We start from the raw sequence: 19,945 nt of genomic DNA on the forward strand, positions 1-19,945 counted from the left end.
CAGAATAGAGCTACGTAGGGCCAACTATGATGTCATCCGGTCTCAGCAGATCTCTTTCTGTCTTTATTTCACGTCACTTTCAATCATGCCGGGATCCAAACAAAAGAAGGCCACAGATCCTAAAACTTTCCCGGGAAGCTGGTGGTGCAGAGAAGAACCTCCTTGTTTTAGCGCATGAGTAACAGGGTGATAAACCCGCTTTGGAATTCGACTTTACTGTCGAACGTCTTTCTCTTGAAGCACGTGGTTGGTGCAACGATGATGACATTTAGGTTCTGTGTAACCCTTTCATGCTGATGCGAAACATCCACACACAGGCGCAGCTGCTTTTAATGAAGGATGAATCATGCGGGCCAGGAATTTGGTGATTCTAAAATAAAACTCCTTGGAAGTCTGGAACACTTTATGGTGTCGAGTTTCACCATCATACCTTCTGGATCATTCTAGACAACCCCTACAACATACCCCCCCATCCAACATTATTTTTGTTGTATATTGTTTATTTTTGTTACTATACATATGAAAAATTGATAAACTAAAATGAACATTGTAGCAGTTTTCCGAGCTATTAAGTGTAGGGTGGTAAGGTTCAACTTAACTGACGATTGCTACCCACCAAAATCTGATCTGATATGTGATGTCACTCTCTGTTGCAGTGTCTTTGGTGATAGCCAGAACGTGGATGGGGTGGTGTCAAGGAAAACATTTTTATAAAGGCATTAACTAAATTGATGTTTAAAATAAATGCTCATTTTTAATCAATTTGTGAGGTGAGAGCTCTATTTGTGATTTTCAGGGCATGGGGAAGTTCACTACCTCCTTGAGAAAATGACTTAAATGTGTAGGATGGATGTTCAATCGTTGTGAAACATACATCTCAGAATATTTGAGATGGATGGAATGAAGTTTCTCCCATCATGGAGAAGAGCTGAACCAAAAGCTTTTGATCCCCACCTTCTATTTTAGGTATTGCTAGTCCCAATGTTCACACTAGGTTTAAGATCTAAACCATCTGGTAGAGGCTCAAAGTAGAACGAATAAAGCTGAGGTGTTATGGACTACTGATGGATGGACAGATGAACGTTAGAGGGAAATGTTTTAAACTCATTCTCTCACAGTGTTGTGTCATTTTAAATGCAACATGTTATTATTATTATTATTATTATTATTATTATTATTATGCAGCTTGATTTTAACGATGTTCACGTGATTCACTTGAACTTCTGAGAAATGTTGAACTCCTCACCTCTGATTTGAGTGACGGGAATTTTTTTTCATGTTTTTTCGGGGGAAATACTTTGGTTTTGCGACAGGCGATGACGGAGACCTGAGCGGTGATGCGTTCACTGGAGGTGGGAGGAGTCAGCTGCGGCGATTAAATGCAGCTCCTGCAAGAGAGGAAACCAGACCTGGAGGAGGCGTCTGCGCAGCAGGAGAGTTCTACACAGTCGTTGGATTTGTGTGCTCCCAACATGACGGTGAGAAGTTGCTTCGTGACCCTGGTGCTGCTGTTTCTCTGGAGGGTGGAAGATCTGGCGCAAGCCTGCCTCTGCGCTCCGGTTCATCCTCAACATGCCTTCTGCCACTCAGACGTCGGTAAGTCAGTGTTTTATTGTTAGATGTTTTGTAGCGCACAGATAGTACTAGCGGTTTCTAACGGTGATACAATTTCATCTCTTAAAAACTTCAGAACAGGTATTACTCCTTTGTGTCACTAGAGGGCGCGCTTCCTTTTACTGGCAGAGCGTCCATTCATTTACCAGCATGAAATAAACATCCATTCAAATCTCTCAGTGCTTAGTGACCACCAACGAGGAAAGAGACAAGAGTGTACAGAGTCACGATTTTAACCCTGGGGAATAAAATATTCACAAAGTTTCTTTTGAGGTAATAACCTTTATTACACTATTTACCAGACACTACATTACTTTTTTCAGTCATTTAAAAGTGGAATGAGTGAAAGATTTATTACAAAATAAATAGTACAAGTGCGTATAGTTTTTGCCTTGTAAATCCAGAATTTAGATCCATATATTCCGGACTGGTCTCTGCAACAAAACTCCCCCTCTTGCAAACAAGCCGAGTCCCAACAGTGACCAGCTTGTCTTAAAATCAAAGCTTACTCAGAGTCTTTTTTTTCTTCATGGGTGCGAATTGGCAGTGTGCACACAAGAAGACTTATTCAATGTTCCTGTGTAGGAAAGTTTGAAGTGACCGCATATTAGCCAACTGCAGCGTAGGTGTGATTTCTGTTTACAGTGCTGTAGTTTGCGCCCTATTGCCGCCACGATCGGCAACAGGAGAAGCCTGTACGTGTCACTCGGGCAATAAGATGAAGGACCTGTGAGTCCAACTCAAACATCGCTCACCCTGCATGCCCCCATAATGCACTGCAACAGTTTTGGTGCGACTTCAGTTGAGAACTGCGACACATATTTGTTCTTCTCCTTTGAAACACAGTTGACATGATTTCACCCCACTGTTCTGACGTCCATTCTGTTTAACACCATTCACAACTGCCGTCTGATGATGGTCATATTTTAGAGAATTACGAGCCAATGTTTGCTTAAATGTGGCATCAATTGGTGACTTCCTGTCCAGGGTGTCCTGCACCAGGGAGCTAGATGTGATCCAGAACATGCAAGCTGTACTGAATGAATTAATAATGACTTTCCTGGGTCCCATTCAGTTCAATAGGATGCCTTCTGTCTTGAAGGGATGTCTAAAAATAACCCTTAAAAGATGTTAAAAGACACCTGCTTCCACTTCCAAACGACAGTTTCTAATTTATTTCTGGCTTCATTCATGTTTGCTGCTTGTTTGTTTCACTAAACTCCTCCATTTAGTGGTGGCTCTTCTTCAAACGACGCACCTCCCTGTCATTACATGACAAGGATCTCTTTCTTAGGGCACATCCTGACCACATCATTGCATGTAAAGCAATGTGTTTATAGTTGGACTAAGTGGAAAATTTAATCACTGTTGTTTGATCCAGTTTCAGAAGACTAAAGCTTCTGTTTTGTCTTGTGTCTTTTTAACCTTTGTTTGTGGATGGGTTAGAAGCTACAGTGATGGATGTGCTGTGGACATCTTAAACTGTGTTGTGCACTTGACATGGCGGGTCATAGAGTATCAAGAATTCAATTCAGTTGAGTGTCTTTCAAGTCTTTTATTCCATATTCAAGTCTCCATGTACAACTATTGAACGTGCCCTTTCAGAGGGTCATTTTGAGATGATGTGACTGCTCACCTCCACTATACAAATCAAATGTTTATTTGACAGTGAAGAAGAAGACAGTGAGGTCCATTGATGTGGGAAAGGAGGAGATGAGGAGTTCAGGTGTGACTGAGGGGGTGATGAAGATAGGTGAAGATGGAGGTGACTGGCTTGGTTGAAACTTAACGTCCGTCTGCCAACCAACATAAACATCACACAGCATTGTAAAGTGGAATTTGTAACTCTTAAAGTCAAATGAAAATGCCACGAACTTGAGCGACAAAATGGTGACAAGATACTTTTTTAGGTCCGTCCATTCCATTCCAGTCAAAACCAATTTAAGATATGTACTTATTTGCCATATGGTTAACCTTGTGAGATATGAAATTTAAGGTACACATACTGGAAACTGCCCTACTTCTGTGCTCAGAACAGTTTCTCAAAGTCCAAATCATTACTTTCTCTGATGTTTTTCTGGATTCGACACGAAATCTGGGCTTGTTTTTGTCGCTGAATCTGCCTGCAAGTGTGTCCAGATGACTTCTGCAGCACACACAGCAACGTGCAGAACATTTTCCTGGCAGCCAACGAAATACCAACTCTGATGATGTGTTTCTTTCTCTCCCCACTTCTCCATGTGGCAATATTGCAGCAGAAGCCTCACCACAGTTGCCCCCCCACCCCACTTCGGCGTTGGTTCTCTGCTTTCCGACAGCTTTTTACACCCTTATAAGGAGATGTTCGCTTTGACTGTCACTGAATTGGGGCACATGTGGCCCGCTGGTTCATGCGATCCTGGACCTATGAAATGCTGAGAGGCAGCAAGCTTGTGATGGTCTGTGGCAGTCGGTAGCTTCCACCTCGGGAAAAGTAAAACGGCAACATCTGGTTGACATTAGCTCTGTCACTAACCCTTCCCAGATTGCCTCTCAAAAACAAAAGAAAGGGCCAGGTGAGCAAAGCGTTTTCATTTCAGCTCAAACGCCATATGGATGTGATAATATTTTCCCCTTTCTTTCCCGGGCTGAGGTTAGGACGGAGAAAACAGGGGGGTCGGGGGGGCGAAGCGCTGCATTTGCATGTCAGCACCTTTTATCCAGACAGAGCGGCAGGGATGCCTGGGGGGGCGACATGGAGCATTTCAGTCCAGAGTTTTTCAGGAGTGCTGACTGGCTTCCTCCAGCAGCTCACATTCCTTCCTCTTGAGTGCAGCTGATGAAACACTTATGTGCATCTGTGTTCTCAGCACCTGGCAAACACACTTTCCTTAGCCACAGCAATGTGTCCTTAACTTCGTATTTGAAACGTGGGCAACGCTTGGGTGCATGAAAAAGATCTGGGGGTCGGCAAAACTGTCTTTTAACGTCCCTTGTTTTCTCCTTCCTGCAGTCATCAGGGCGAAGGTGATGGGCGCTCAGGATGTTGACGTTGGCAATGACATCTACGGAAACGCCATCAAGTGGATCAAATATGACATCAAGCAAACCAAGGTAGGGGGCGATAACAGCTTCAGAAATTATTTAATTGACACACAAGTCATTTGTAAGTTAGGATTTAGCATTTTTTTCATGTATTTATTTTACGAATATTGCTGTTGTTGTTACCCAAAAAGCCTCAGTTAAGGATGCCAAGGAAGAAAGACGTAGGTTGCTATCTTCTTTACCGCTGTGCAGGAACTTTTTTGCTGCAGTCCATTTATCGAAGTCGGAATACAGGATGGTGATGTTCACAAATGTCACTGTCCCGTGTTACACGCCTTGTCTGGCAATCCGCAAATTCTTAATGAGTATGCGTTTCTGTATTTCTTTGATTCTACTTCCTGTTTACATTCATGGAAGCCAACTTGTATATGTACTCGCGGTGTTAAGGACTTTCCCACTTTCCGACTAGGAAATCCAATCGGTTGACGTCACCGGATCTTCCAAGTTCCAAGAACAACTGGAACGCACCATTTTGTTGCGATGCTCCGGACTAATGTGTGTGCAGAATTTCCTACAGCAAAGAAGACACCATCTTCAGATGCGTTTGACATGTATCAAATAGTACAGAGAGATAACACAGTGCTACATTAGCTTAGCATTAGCTTAACAACCTGAACAAAACTGAGAAACAAGTGAGGACAGACAAGGTAGAAAGGAACAAAGAAGATGATGACTTAATGAGATTGTGTTTTACACGCTTCTCTGTCAAACTCTTGACAGAGTGGCTGGCAACCTTAGCACTAGCATGTTGTGTTTCGTAACACAGATTACATTTGAAATCCTTGCTGATCTGCCGCACGTCTGTCAGAGAAGTCAGGAGCAAAATCCACCTCTACATGCTCGCTCCAGTTCCTTGTTTCCTTCGTGTTCACGTCTTGTGTAGCGTTCGCAATACAAGATGGCTGCTTGGCATGTCAACCGCAAGCAGACCTCCTGCAGTATTGTGCATATTTTTTCAATATATATGACAATGAATATGAATCTGTGTAGCAGTTTTAAATATTATGCTGTATATGCAAACTACAATGCGGACCGTGCTAACAATGGCTATTGCTCGCATGGTCAACTTCGACTTTGGCGAGTGGAACATGCTGACCTCAGCAGTAATTCCCAGCACTGATCTTCAACTAAGAGCTGGTTTACTAGTAGCGTTAATGCAAAAGTATAAAAAGAAAATAAAAATAAATGTTGAATTCTTGTCTTATGAATCTAATGATTGATTGAAAAGGGATTTTTTCCTATTCTAAATTTGACTTATTTTTCCGCCCAACACCCTGTAATGCTGCTAAAAGGGCATTGATTTTGGACGGACTTCTGAATACTCCTGCTTCTCTTCCAGATGTTCAAAGGTCCGAGTGAGGTATACGACGCCATCTACACTCCTCCCATCTCTGCTCTTTGTGGGGTCACTCTGGAGACCGGCAAAGAGTACCTCATCACAGGTAAAGTGAAATGTTCTCACTCAATTATTCACATCGCACTTTGGTGACATCATATCCTCCTTTACAAACTGACTGTAGGAAAGCTGGAGGCTGATGGCAAACTGCACGTGATCCTGTGCGACTACGTTAAGCCGTGGGAGAACGTGAGTCTGACGATGAAGAAGAGTCTTCCTCAGCGCTATGAGATGGGCTGTGACTGCAAGGTAAAAGTCAATAACAGCTTTAGAAGGAAGGAATAGAGGTTCATGGAGCCGTGTCTTTTCAGATCACTCGCTGCACCACCCTCCCGTGCATGATCAGCAGCCCGACAGAATGTTTGTGGACAGACTGGCTGACTGAGAAGGCGGTGGATGGAAAGCAGGCCAAACACTACGCCTGCATCAAGAGAAGTGACGACTCTTGCGCCTGGTACAGAGGGGCAGCGCTACCCAAAAAGGATTTCCTGGACATCGAAGACCCATAAATGCGGTCGTCTGGCGAAACTTAAATCACGTCAACTGATCAAATAAATCCATAAGTCAAGTTGTTTTTATAAGGAACATGTGCTCTTGTGTGTTGCTGATGGGTTTGGAAAAGGGAAATCGTGAGACTCAGCACTTTCCGAAGCACTTCCTCATAAACCACTTCTGCCTCAGCAGAAATAAAGGGAATCTTACAATTTACAGTTCATGCTGGTGTTGTTTTCTGCGCTTTTCTTTTCTATTCTACCGAAACGGAAGAAAGATGAATGAAACTGATACGGCGGAAAGTTTGGTGAATCAGGTGGTAGCAGAGCTATCATGAAAATTGCATCTCCGTCTCTTGTCTTCTTACTTTCCGTCATGTATTTGTACATCTCACAGAGGATAAAGAAATAAATCCAATTAGACAAGAATGCACTTTTAATCGTTACAGCTCGGTTGTCTTTAATTGTGCTTAAGACGGAGGATTGACTCCTCTGTTATTGTTTTTTTGATTTATATATATATATATATAAAACAGCTCTTTGTAATGCTTTCATTTAAAAACACTTTATTTAAGGAATTTATGAGTCATATGGTGTTTAAACATGCCGTCATTTTTCTACTTTTTTCTAAATCAAATGTGTAAAAAAATGTTTGACATGAATGAAACATAAAATATGTCCATTAAAGGTTGAACAACCAAAATACTGATGTACTTTTCTTGACCTGTGAAATGGGTTGCATGCAACAACACTCCAGTTTCCTCCCACTGTCGATAAGTATACAGAGGTTAGTGGATTGTTTGTTGGTATCTCCATCCCTTGTTTCTGCTGTCTCATTCTCACAGTCACTACTCTCATACATCCCATTTACAAATTGCACGTAAATCTGTGGTGTTACCAGATAAATAATAAACACTGGGTTGACCCCCCCAGGTCCTCCTTCTAGTTGAACAGCCGGCAGCCATCCTTAGAGCCACCAAAATGTGCTCCTATATATTGAAATTCATATAATACAATTTGAAATAATATAAAAATAAAATATTAATTATTAATTATTAATAATAATAATTGACTTATTTAATTATTAAAAAATCACTATCACTCCAGTAATATTTTTTTTTCGAATGGGCTTTATTTTGAAAATCATTTAAAAAATAATCTTGTGCGCCTGATGATTTTATTCTTTCTTTTTGTAATGGGTGATTTTATTTTATTTTATAACAGCACTTTATTTCGATGCACTTTCCTAGTTGGTGGGACCCCCACTGACCATGGCAATAAATTCTATTCTGATTCTGATTCTGATTCTAATAGAGGAACGCAGTAAAACTTGAGATGACTTCGGGCGCCCCCTACTGTAATGTTCACACAACTGGTAAACACGGCGCTGTGCTACCGTCACGTGTACCAGCACTATGTCACAAATGGCTATGATTGGCTGAACCTTGTAAACGCAGAATGACCTGCCTGCCCATTGGCTCACTTATCGCGTCAGTCATCATTGATCCCGCCCTCTAATAATGCAGCATGGGCGAAAATACCAGACTGAAAAGACTCAACTGAGATAAAGGACCGCTTTAATAACTGTATTGGTGCGCATAAAAGGTAAGACGAAACCATCGCTGCGTCATTTCCACGCCGTGCTCGTGTTTACCTCGATTGTCATGGGGTTCTTTTGAGCGTTAAGGTTCGCCGTGGTGCTGGGGAGTGTTAGCCATTTGGTCGGTGGAATGCTAACCCACATTGCAGTAGACTTCGCCACGTTAAGTTAGCATCGGCTAACATGCTACAGCTGATACCATGCCTGGCAAACCAGCGGGTGCCTTTGCTATCAACAATATCTAAACACCAATTTCAATTTTAATTCAACTCCATTGTTGAGACGGTCGTGGACAATGTGTATATACGCTCGGCATCTCGTATTAACCCATTATAGCATCTGGACAACGATGTCTACCTCAGGTGAATACTGGCTGTAAGAGTCTTATTTTTTTAATATTTATTGTACTTCCCGTAAACTACTATGGTGTTACGTACCAAGAACGTGGCTTTGGTGGTGACAAGCTACATACTGCTTAAAAGGACTACCTGCTCCGTTGGTACTGCTTTGCGTGGCAACCTTGCAGAGACTCAATTCAGAGTCATGTGTGACATATTGAACGTGTTTTACATGTACAGTGTCATCTCAAAGTGGTTGGTCATTTTATTACGTAATAATACCTTAATACAATACGATGAGATGTGTCGTACATGCGTCTGGCACATTCAATGTCAGACTCACAACAAAACATCATTACCAAGTAAGTCGATTGAAACTGTCTTACAATGGATTTGCAAGAAATGGCCGTTGTGATTTAAAATTTTATTGTTACCGTTTACCTTTCATGCTTTTAATGTTAGCTGCTGTGTTTGGTTAAATACCCCCATTGTGTGATGAGACTGTCCGATCTAATAAAGTGTAAACACAGGAATATGAAGTGTATATAATAGAATACTTTGGGTTTATTTGAAATACAATATTAACCTCACTCACACAACTTATACAGTGAAAGCTAAAATACACTGCCGTAATCATACATGAATTTCCTTGTGAATTATGTTTTGTCGCCTTAACTGATATCACCCTGAACACTGCGGTCTGAGCTCTTTTTAATACATTTTATGTCTTCATCTAAATGTATTCTCAATCAAGCCTTTATAATTCAAGGAAAAAAATAGCAGCACAGATCATTATATACATTATTATTAAGGTTTAAATTGCATCGGTGTAAGTGCATTTGAAGGTTCCCTAACATGTTCCATTTTCAAACTGTACTTAAGGTCTACAGGAGTGCTCCGACAATTTGTGTACACAAATGTCATTGACAGGTTCAGTTGCATAATAACCGGGGTGCTTTGGTTGTGGTCAGCGAATCAGCAACTCTGCGGTTACGTCACTGCAGTCGGTGTCGTCCCCCACGACTGTGTCATTCTTTAGGTGTATCAGCGGTACATGAAGGTCACCGTGTCCTTGTGACTACAATTCACATTCATCCCATCTTCCCCCCAGTCAATGCAACGTCACAGTGTGTTCAAACGTATCCTACCTCTTACCTTTTGTCTTCAGCTTTACATTGTGGGGCTAATGCAGCATAAACCAGTTTCACTTTGTACAATCGATTCCGTCTGCAGCATCTCAGAGAAGTCTAAGTAAACAATCTTTTTTTTTTCTTTAAAAAATCACCAGCATTGAAGGCATTTTGTGAGCTCTTCACTACAAAGTAACACATCAGCAGCTGCACACTTTGCTGACTGTCAGCAAGCTGACAGTTGTTGTGGAAATGTGCACAATATTATCTCTTTTGAAATGGTCTTTTCAGTGCACTCACTGCATCACTGTACTTAAAGGGACAGTGTGCAGAAGGGCAGTGATGCTGCACGTTTCATCCCAGTAGAAAAACGTTTTTTCCTGAGAATGAAATATTATTACAGAGTAGCAGTAAGTAGCTTAATTTGTTTAGGCATATATATATATATATAAATATATTTCTGCTTTAAATAAAGTGTGATACTCAAAAAGTAAGTGATGTTTATGTGCCACTGAAGCCAATCTGTCACTATTGTCTGGTGTCATGCATAACTGCAGGGGCAGCTGCCAAGACCCAGCTGTTGCTTTACACGCTTGTTTCTCCGTCACACATGCGCCCTTGCAAAGGAAACTGTCAATGCCCCCCACAGCATCCACTTGCTCTGATCAACTGAAGGCACAATATTTTAAATCACATTTTCTCTCTCTTAGACCGGCTTCTCTGTTGAATAAATGAAGTGTTGCTGGCAAGGATTAGCTGGCATCAACTAAAAATGATTTTAAAATTAGTTTGCAGCGTCACTGGTAACATAATAATACCTCTCTTTATTATGGAGCAAAGCTAGCTTTGTTTTGCAGAGAGAGTCATCAGGTTTGACTGCCAGGTTTTTCATGCACTTTTCCCAGAAGCGGAAGACAATACTTCTTTTTGTGCCAAACTTTGCCTGGCTTTATTGGTGGAGAACATTTCTGCAGATGATGACATGGCACTTTTATATCCACTGGTGTTCGAGTGTTGTCTTTGAATCAACTAGGTGTTTTTCTGAGCCTCAATGTTTTGGTCATGTGTGTGTGGTCATGTACTGTAAAAGAGTAGCTTTAACTTGTGTACAATACAGTAGAATCGTGCGTCTTGACTGTTTCTTGGGTTAAAATTAGTTTACAAGATCTCTATGCAAGATACAAACTTGTAAATCATGGTTCTGGGTTGTCTGGACTCAGTTGGAAGGACACGCTCTTGAGAAAAAGCCTACTTCATAACTAATTTAGCTGCATTTGGTGCATCACTGACGGCAATATTACATAATTTCTTCAACGCACTTAAAGTTAACTGCAAATCTAAAAGAGAACAGCGGGTTTTGTGTTGTACTGGCCATTTTTTTAATGTTATATTACTAATATAACTGTCTTATTTGGTCAACAATGGAGAACGCTGAACTGTAAGGACAAAAAAACGTGTTGGGATCACATTTCACACTTCTTCTAAAAAACACAATTTGCCATGGCTTTTTCAGTGATGTTTCAACAATGCCTATAGTGGATAAACTCAAGGAGGCGCTGAAGCCTGGACGTAAAGAGACGAGTGATGAAGGCGACCTCAACAAGCTCCTGGCCTCTTCTGCTAAGAAAGTTCTCCTGCAGAAGATCGAGTTTGAACCCGCGAGCAAGGGTTTCTCGTATCAACTGGACAGCCTGAAGAACAAGTATGTGATCCTGAATCCTAGGAACGAGGGTGCTACAGGACAGAAGGGCTCTGAATCTGTTCAAATCAAGCGGCAAGGTGAGAGTGTTATATGATTTTTGGCTCTAAAGTCATTGACGCTTGTAACCGTGAGTATATTCCGGTACTAGTTTCAGAGAATAACATCGTGGGCCAGAGCGATGGGATCCCTGCCCCTCAGAAAATGCTGTTCCCTGCGAACAAGCTGACTCTAAAATGGGAGCGGGTGTACAGGGTGGGAGCTGGCCTCCATAACTTGGGAAACACCTGCTTCCTCAACTCCACAGTGCAGTGTCTCACCTACACTCCGCCACTTGCCAACTACTTGCTCTCAAAGGAGCACAGCCGAGCCTGTGAGTACTTGAACCAAGCCTGCCACTGCAATCAGATCAAGCATGTCAATCAAAGTCAAGTTTATTTTTTTTTCTTTTTCAGGTCACCAGTCAGGGTTTTGCATGATTTGTGTAATGCAAAACCATATCATCCAAGCGTTCGCCAACACAGGGAACGCCATCAAGCCTGTCTCGTTCATCAGAGACCTGAAAAGTAAGGCCGCCAGCTGAAACCTTTTTGCACTGAGTCAAACACTCTTTCTTGCTGAGTTTTGATTGAGGCTCTCATGGGGAGGCAAACTGAACAGACGTCATGCAGAGGGAGCAGCTGAGCTGTTAGCTGTACCTTGACATGACGCCTCACAGGATCCCTCGTCTGCCTTCTGCTGCAATTAGCTCTTTCACTTTCTCCCTCCCCTTGTTCACTCTGTTTCCCCCCTGCACTGATGCACTCTGTCTCCCTGTGACTGCAGGTTTCAGTAACAACAATGTTTTTTCCATCCTGCTTTCAGTGCAGAATTGAAACTTTAGCAAAGCAGAATTTTCCTCACCCCGCCTGCTACTATTACATCACCAGGCTATTTCAAAAAGGTCTTTATAAAGTGATGTTTTTAATTTTTAAAACGGGTTTGTCAGCGTTGTGTCGTGTCAACATAGGTTAAGTACTTCCAGTCAATTAAAGGCCCATTGAAATATAATCTCCGCTTGTACTGTATATTGGCAAGATTCACTGCAGATGAATAATGAATTGATGCTATCACTTTCAGTACAAAAAAGATTGAAAAATTGAAACAGCTTTTGTTTATGTTTTGATCTCTGTCTTGCTCTGCAATTATCCAAATGTACCTTTTTGTGTTTGTCCCTATCTGAATGAGCCATTACTTATTGTACCCCCGTATCAGGGATTGGAGTTGGTTGGCAATGAGCCATTCTCTTAATTCCACAGAAATTGCCAGGCATTTTCGCTTCGGTAGCCAAGAAGATGCCCATGAGTTTTTGCGCTACACCATTGATGCCATGCAGAAAGCCTGCCTTAATGGCTACCCTAAGTAAGTCCTGATTGGTGAGTGATAGTTTGCAGAGGTTATTTAATTATTCCATTTTTGCAGGCTGGACAGACAGACCCAGGCAACAACGCTGGTCCACCAGATCTTTGGAGGTTACCTCAGGTCAAGAGGTAGTGACTTGCTTTCCCTTTTCACCGTGTGAGAGAACAAAAAGCAGACATTTCTCTCTCTTGCTCCAAATGTGTTTGCTCCTTTTTGTATTTATTAATCTGACTTTTTGACCGTCTTTTGTACTGTACTGTATTGTACTAATTCATAAGTTCATTATTCTTCTGTCTGAGAATGAAGCAGGTGAAACAATTACAGTGTATGTCATGTATTTCTGTCCTTTTCAGTGAAATGCTCAATCTGTAAGAGTGTGTCGGACACCTATGATCCGTATCTGGACATCGCCGTGGAGATCAGAGTATGGACATCTTCTTTGTTGATGATCAAGTTCTGCTGAACTGATTTCTGACTTGCAACATGTTTGTTCTTTTACAGCAAGCTGTAAACATTGTACGAGCCTTGGAGCTGTTTGTTAAACCAGATGTTTTAAGCGGCGAGAACGCCTACATGTGTGCCAAGTGAGTCCTCTCCTAAGTAGGTAGAGAAATAGTGAACTAGATTTACTCAAGGTTTTCTGTTCTGGATATACAGTACATATGGTGTGTGATTCATCAGGAATGCATGGAATTAAGTGCTATTACCGTATTGTACACAGGATTTGTTTTATTATACTGAATGCTTCTTTTTTTTTGAATTTTATTATCGTGTTTTTTAGCAACTGTCCCGGGAGAATTGGTCTCATGGTTTCATATTTTAATGAAAAGCAGGGATTTAAAATTCTATTTGCATTTCAATTTCCTTCAGGTGTATAAATATCTTAATACTAATCTCATCTATTCTCCCAAAATAAACATCCACTGAAGTGGATGTTTAATTTGATGTAGAAGGGAAATGTGTTGGTTCTTTTTCTCACTTGTCAGTGTTTCTTTGAACTACAGAGCGTGGTTGTGGACACCACACCTTCTTTTTCCACTAACAGTCACTATGCTGTTTGACTTTCACTTTTCACACGTCACTTGACTGAATCATTTATTTATTGTTGAACACTTTTTTAGTCCTAGCATTACATTGACTTGTGGGATGGCGCTCTCTCTGAATAGCCTTCTTGTTTTTGTTTGTAGTCCTTAAATGGGAACATAACATTGCATTTCCTGCACCACTTTCCTGAACACTTTATGCTTCAGTGTTCTGTGCTAGCGGCGGTGCTGCTATTTTCGTCTATCATGCTAATGAAACCGCATCATTCCTCATTCATTTGTTCATCACCAAATGAATTCCCATCAGTCTTTCTTAAAATTGTTAAAGCTGAGAGTATTAAATATATCCTGTTTGAATGTGTTTCATATATTACATGGACCTGGTGTGCTCCTGAATTAATGATGATTTTGATTTGAGCCGCAGCATTTATCCTCACATCTCCTCACAGGTGTAAAAAGAAAGTGCCTGCAACCAAGCGCTTCACAGTCCATCGAACATCTAATGTGCTGACCCTCTCACTGAAGCGTTTCGCCAACTTCAGCGGAGGAAAGATAACAAAGGTGAGCTCTTACACGCTGTTTGAGATCCCGTCATCAGAACGTCTCATTTTACTGTGTGGCTGTGGCAGGATGTCGGCTACCCCGAATTCCTGAACATCCGTCCGTACATGTCTCAGAGCTCAGGTGATCCGGTAATGTACGGCCTCTACGCGGTGCTGGTGCACTCCGGCTACAGCTGTCATGCTGGCCACTACTACTGCTATGTCAAGGTGAGTCAGTGTGAGGGTGTGTTTTATTATCCTCACGTCTCCTGCACTTTGAAAAGGTCATGTAAAACCCTTCAACAGCTTTAGAACAGTTCAAATTTTCAGTGTAATGTGTGTGATTAACTGTGTTTCCATCAGTATGTAAAGCATGATTTTGTGTTGGTTGTGTCTGTTTTCTAGGCAAGCAATGGGCAGTGGTACCAAATGAATGATTCCATGGTTCACTCTAGCAACATCAAAGTTGTTCTGAACCAGCAGGCTTATGTGCTTTTCTACCTAAGGTAACATGTTCATGCTCGTGTAATGTCAAAATATGAAATATGTTGTGGAGTTTAATACACAACTTTTGTTGTTGTGTTCAGGATTCCTGAGCCCAAGAAGAATGCTGATGGACAAATCACAAAGCAAGCAATGATGCATGCTGGGAAAAATGGCGTTTCATCTGAGCAAATCAAGCGGACCAACCTCAACGGTCCTCTGTCCTCACCGCAGGTGACAAAGGTGAAACATGGAGCAGCTTTTCAATCAATTCAACCTTTAAAAATTTCCCATTTTTTTAATAAAATTTGACACTCGTCCCTTGCAGAAGCTCGAGCCTGCGCAGCTCCGTAAAATCCAGTCGATGGACGGAGGTCTGGGTCTGCCCGTGTCCAGGAATGGTGTTAACACACAGCCGCAGCCCAGACTCTCAAACTGGGCGTCGTCCTCCAGTGGGCCGCCCAAGTTGCCCAGCGGGCCCACGGTCATCGACGAGCCTTTCAAGAAAGTGAAGAAACCCGCCCCTCCAAGCCAAGCCCAGTCTCGCAGCGGCACCCCGACGCCGTCCAACAATGGGGTTAGCCGGACTGACGGAGATAAGAAGCAAGTTTGCGAGAGCAAAGGCATGGCAGCGTCTACCTCAATCAAGTCTTTGTCCGACTCGTCGTCCGCTGACACCACCGAGTCAAAGGTATGACGGTGGAACCTACAACTTTATCAACTTGCGTCAGTTGGCTAAAGTTAATCAACCAAGGTTTTAAGCCCTGAAACTAACTACAAATACTGAGTTATTATCTGAATTCGTGGAACCTATGGTGTGTTTTCCCTCACTGAAGCTTCTTTCTCCACCAGGACGTCAACGGCCCAAAAAGCGCCCCTGTCGGCGAGTCGCCGTCCACCCCTCGCAAAAGCTCCATCTGTCCTGCGTCCCCAGCCAAGAGTTTGGAGCGTTCCCAGAGCGCTGAGGAGCAGAAGGGTGTGAAAATGAAGCCCCCGGCCCTCAGCAACCTCACGTCCGAAGCCACCAGCACCATGTCACCTCCGCCGGCGAAGAAACTGGCACTCTCAGCCAAGAAGGTGATTCTCCCATTGGCGGACCTCTTCCTTGCCTAGTGCGAGTTCATGATACTTTCGTTCCCACACTGCTGTCCCTGAAACGATCTTTGAGTTCTTTTTAGGCAAGATACTTTGTTTCTCTGTGTTGATGCAGTTATTTAGAGTTTGTCCTCTTTTCCTTTTAGTTTCTTTTTTCTAACCATTTCTAATTCTTCTGTGCCTCGCCTCCTTGTTTTCTGTCATCCTTCTCCTCCTTCCCCATCTGATCACTTTATTTTCGTCACACTCATGGCTATTTTCTTTAGACCACCAAGTTTTTATTTATGTCAATAACTGCAGGGTCACAGTCGGACTCCGAACAACACTGATTTACCCACTTTGCCAAAACACCAGTCCAGTGATCCCACTCATCAAAACCCTCTTAATTCTCTCACACATGCCTGTAGTGATACTAAGAGGTAAGTCCACCACCATCCCTGTGTTTGAAGTTGAAGTGGCCTGGTTTATATTTTACTAATATGATTGCAGACCCGATCCATTCCATTCTACAAAACTCAAGTCATCGCCTTTCACCACCTTCCAGCAGCTGAATCATCAGAAACTGTCCACTGTGTCGAAACCAAAAGTTAGTCTCACTCACAAAATGAAAGGGCTTCACAGTCCCGAATCAAAGAGCCCAGTGTCCTCCAATAACTCCCAAAAACGAGAAGCCGACACGCCAGATTCTTCTGCCGTGCGCAAGAAGAAGAAAAAGAAACGTCGACATTCTGAAGTGGAAGGGGATACTTTTAAGACCAACGCGGCGTCTCAGCCTGACACTGTCGATCCTGCCAGTGAAAAGAGGAAGAAGAAGAAGAGGAGAAAGAGGAAGATTGAGAGCTCAGAGGCAGCGGCGGCGAGCGAGTGTGTCCCTTCTCACATCGATGCACAGGACCAGGAGGAGAGCTGGTGTCAGGCCGGGATGTGGAGTTTGGCATCGGATGCGGAAACAAAAAATTCCAAGCAAAATAATATAGATGATTCCAAACCGTTGGAGTCGAGTCAAACAGCAGATAGAAGAGAAGAGGAGAACTCTAAGAAGAAGAGGAAAAAGAAGAAAAAGATGTGTTTGGAGGTCAGACTGGAGACGTCAGTGTCACAGAGGTCAGTTTGGTTTTGTTGGAGCACAACGTCCCACCCATTCTGTGAGTTGCTTTCAGTCTGCATGACTGCTTTTTGGGATTTAGTTGGCTTAAAACTACTGAATTACTGTGAAACACTGCCCTCTAGTGGAGGGAGGCTGGAATTAGTTGATCTGGGTGTGAAGTAATGCTTTATCCAGTTCCATGTTTTGCTCGTGTTGGTCACATAAAATGCTATTGTACTTTTATTTTACTTTCTATTTTTGTATTTATTTAATTCAGTAGATCATGTTGCTCTGGGATTACATTTTTTAAATGTATTTACTCTTTTTACTTAGTGTGTGCACATTATTGAGGCTGCTGTTTGGAAATATTTAATTGTTGAGGCATTGTATTCTATCACTCCCTTTCAGCGGTAAGTTGGATTCAAAGCGAGACCCTCAGGACAATACTGAAGAGTCAGTGACTTTGAAGAGGAAATTAAAAAACAAGAAAAATAAGTTAAAGGACAAGGTGAAGTTCAGGGAAACAGGCAAACCTGGAGCAGATGATGAGAGCAACCTGTCTGACGGAGCAGAGCCCTCTTCCAAAGTCATCTCCTCAGAGAGGGTCAACAACTCCAAAGAAAGTAAAGGTGAGGAGCCTTCTCTTTTCAGTCAATATGATTTGGATGTTGCACGTTTTTGAGTGATTGTTTTTGTGTGCAGCCCCAGTTGTTGTCTGGGACAGTCAAGTGAAGGACGGATACAAGCGATGCCAGGCGCCAGCTGCCGATGACGGTGACGGCGCCCCAAAAGCTGCTGCTCCAGTGGCCTGGGATGGGAAAAAGACTCTCGATGTGGTGCAGGAACTGCTCCAGAATTCCACAGACAAGGCCTACGGAGCTAATGGTGAGACTCTTCTGTGGTGGAAATGAGATTCTGACTGGAAGTACTCAACCTGTTTTGTTGTGCTGTAGTGCTCACTTGGGACGGAGACGTGTCCACTATCAGCAGAGATGCTATAGAAGATGTGCACCGTGCCAAGAGAGATACAGTGATCGACGAGTGGGATGAAGAGTTTGACAGAGGAAAGGTAATCATGGCCGAGGTTTTGCTTGTCTCCATTTCCTGTTGAACTGCATGTGGATTGTAGGAAGTGAAATACCTTTTCATTCTTAAACTGCCTCGCTCTCTGCCTCCTCAACAACCAGGTAAAGAAAATCAAAAACTACAAGAAAGAGAAGAGAAACTGCAGCAGCATCTTCCAGATGATCCAGGACAGGCGGAGCAAGTGGTTGGTGAGGCCCGGAGCAAAGAAAGTTTTTGGAATTCGTCGCTGAGCCTGTGTGACGCTCAGGAATATCTGGTGTAGAATCCAAAATAATAATAATAATAATGTGCTCACCATCAATTGAAAGTGATACAGTCCTTCCATCTCCCAGCCACTGAGCTCCCCGGTGGGCTCCTTAAATCATTTTCTTCAAGCTTCTATAAACTTTTAAAAGTCAGTAAACATCCAGTCTAACTTTGAATTAGTCATGAGGTGATTATCAACTCCCATAGAACATATTACACCTTGATTTAAAACACCTTTTAGTTGGCTTTATTCTTTACTTTTATCCCCTCAAGTATGTTTTTTTTCTGTATCTGTGCCAATGAATTTTTAGGACCAGATTTGCCTCATACTTGGGTGCAAAATTAAAGTCTAAAAAGACAAGTAGTTTCTTACGTGTGCATGTCTTCGATTCTTTTTTTGTGTGTTTTATGATGAAGTTTTATATACCTTTATGTTATTTTTAATTGAGATTCAGTTCTGATATATTTTGCGGGTATATTCTTGCTTTGTGTTAACAATCCACTTTTGGCACATTACACCAAACTGTTGTCTTCTGACGGTGCAATAGTCATTTGCACGTTTGTCGTTGCTGGATGAGAGCAGCGATTATTTGTGTGTGTTGATATTGTTCATCATCTGGTTTCCCTGTTTTCTTATACTTCTATGCAATATTCTGGTTGTCACCTCCAAACTGGGCCAAGACTCAGGAACCAAAACGTTGTTTATCACCTGAACCCTTTCATGGTGTTCATCCAAGCCTTGCCATGGACCACTATCTCATCTTGTCCATCCTGTAGAAACACTTTTTATAGCAGTATTTCAGGTGTCCAGGCACGAATGAGTAGCAAAAGACATTTTTCCAGTTTAGATGACTGTACAGTTCATCTTGTGCTACCTGTGCTTACCTCGCTGTAAAGACTCGGCCAGCACATTTCCATCCTAGACATGTTGCCTTGAATCGGCTTTAAAAGAGTAGGATTTAATGTTATAAATATCGCGGTTTAAGGACTTGCTACTTGGATGAGTCGGTGGATGTTAACTTGAATATTTCTCTGCAGATGTTTATGTAAAAGAGCATTGTGTGTTTTCATGTGAAACGTTGTCATGGTCACCGTAGTGTGTAGAGGGGAGGACGCCCCGGTTTCTGAGGACACTAGGCCGGACGTGACTCTCCACATGACCCGCGGAACCAGTATGGATGGATGATTCACATGTTCACTTCGCCTTTTCTGATCTGGTTGGAGGACTTTCATAATGAAAGTCTCTCCGGCCACACTATTGTTTAATTTAAAGGTGCAATAAAGTTGTGGGGTTGTTCTGTTTATCTGTGTTATCTGTTTATGCTCGCAGCAAAACAGTAATTCCACCAGCACAAAGGGCAGATGAAGCTGTGGCATCGAAAACTTCTAACCGTTCAGGGGTGCAACCAACGTATTGTGAATAGCAGCTTAGATAGTTGCGACATAGGATTCCAGCAGTATGTGTATATCTGTCCAATTTCACAATTGTGATATATGCATTAGTATTTATTTTTTATTTAATTCAGTATTGTTCTTCACTTAGTTTCCCTCCCATTTCAAAACCCTGTTTTCAGTCATTAAGTTATTCAAGTTATTTATAATGCAAATAC

General features: G+C 42.3%; 2 protein-coding genes across 4 annotated transcripts; both read left to right on the forward strand.

The window, feature by feature from the left end:
* The first annotated feature begins 1,369 nt into the window (after positions 1-1,369).
* On the forward strand, positions 1,370-7,276 carry timp2b (TIMP metallopeptidase inhibitor 2b). Its single transcript, XM_053851838.1, has 5 exons — positions 1,370-1,596; positions 4,607-4,707; positions 6,038-6,140; positions 6,219-6,343; positions 6,406-7,276. The coding sequence occupies exons 1-5, from the start codon at positions 1,380-1,382 to the stop codon at positions 6,601-6,603; spliced, it is 744 nt and encodes a 247-aa protein (XP_053707813.1). The 5' UTR covers positions 1,370-1,379; the 3' UTR covers positions 6,604-7,276.
* Positions 7,277-8,053: 777 nt separating this feature from the next.
* usp36 (ubiquitin specific peptidase 36) lies at positions 8,054-19,639 on the forward strand. Of its 3 annotated transcripts, none has more exons than XM_053852616.1 (20): positions 8,054-8,190; positions 11,167-11,432; positions 11,504-11,725; positions 11,808-11,918; positions 12,651-12,753; positions 12,814-12,881; positions 13,107-13,177; positions 13,255-13,337; positions 14,246-14,357; positions 14,426-14,566; positions 14,744-14,844; positions 14,926-15,064; positions 15,150-15,512; positions 15,674-15,898; positions 16,217-16,335; positions 16,406-17,020; positions 17,412-17,632; positions 17,706-17,888; positions 17,957-18,072; positions 18,191-19,639. In XM_053852616.1, exons 2-20 carry the CDS (start codon positions 11,180-11,182, stop codon positions 18,317-18,319), a joined length of 3,375 nt encoding a protein of 1,124 aa, XP_053708591.1. In that variant the 5' UTR covers positions 8,054-8,190; positions 11,167-11,179; the 3' UTR covers positions 18,320-19,639. The 3 variants fall into 3 exon arrangements, with proteins under 3 accessions (XP_053708591.1, XP_053708590.1, XP_053708592.1); XM_053852615.1 differs by lacking the exon at positions 8,054-8,190 and adding an exon at positions 8,237-8,560; XM_053852617.1 differs by lacking the exon at positions 8,054-8,190 and adding an exon at positions 8,237-8,547.
* The last annotated feature ends 306 nt before the right edge of the window (positions 19,640-19,945 follow it).

Source organism: Synchiropus splendidus, chromosome 19 (assembly GCF_027744825.2).
Source record: "Synchiropus splendidus isolate RoL2022-P1 chromosome 19, RoL_Sspl_1.0, whole genome shotgun sequence".
Lineage (NCBI taxonomy): Eukaryota > Metazoa > Chordata > Actinopteri > Syngnathiformes > Callionymidae > Synchiropus > Synchiropus splendidus.

Excerpts from the sequence above, each read along its gene's own strand:
- usp36 (XM_053852615.1), top strand. The coding sequence starts at position 8,481 with ATGTGTATATACGCTCGGCATCTCGTATTAACCCATTATAGCATCTGG. Across the intron at positions 15,899-16,216 it reads TGGCACTCTCAGCCAAGAAG|GGTCACAGTCGGACTCCGAA; the intron begins GTGATTCTCCCA and ends CAATAACTGCAG. Across the intron at positions 16,336-16,405 it reads GCCTGTAGTGATACTAAGAG|ACCCGATCCATTCCATTCTA; the intron begins GTAAGTCCACCA and ends ATATGATTGCAG.
- timp2b (XM_053851838.1), top strand. The coding sequence starts at position 1,380 with ATGCAGCTCCTGCAAGAGAGGAAACCAGACCTGGAGGAGGCGTCTGCG. Across the intron at positions 1,597-4,606 it reads CTTCTGCCACTCAGACGTCG|TCATCAGGGCGAAGGTGATG; the intron begins GTAAGTCAGTGT and ends TCCTTCCTGCAG. Across the intron at positions 4,708-6,037 it reads ATGACATCAAGCAAACCAAG|ATGTTCAAAGGTCCGAGTGA; the intron begins GTAGGGGGCGAT and ends CTTCTCTTCCAG.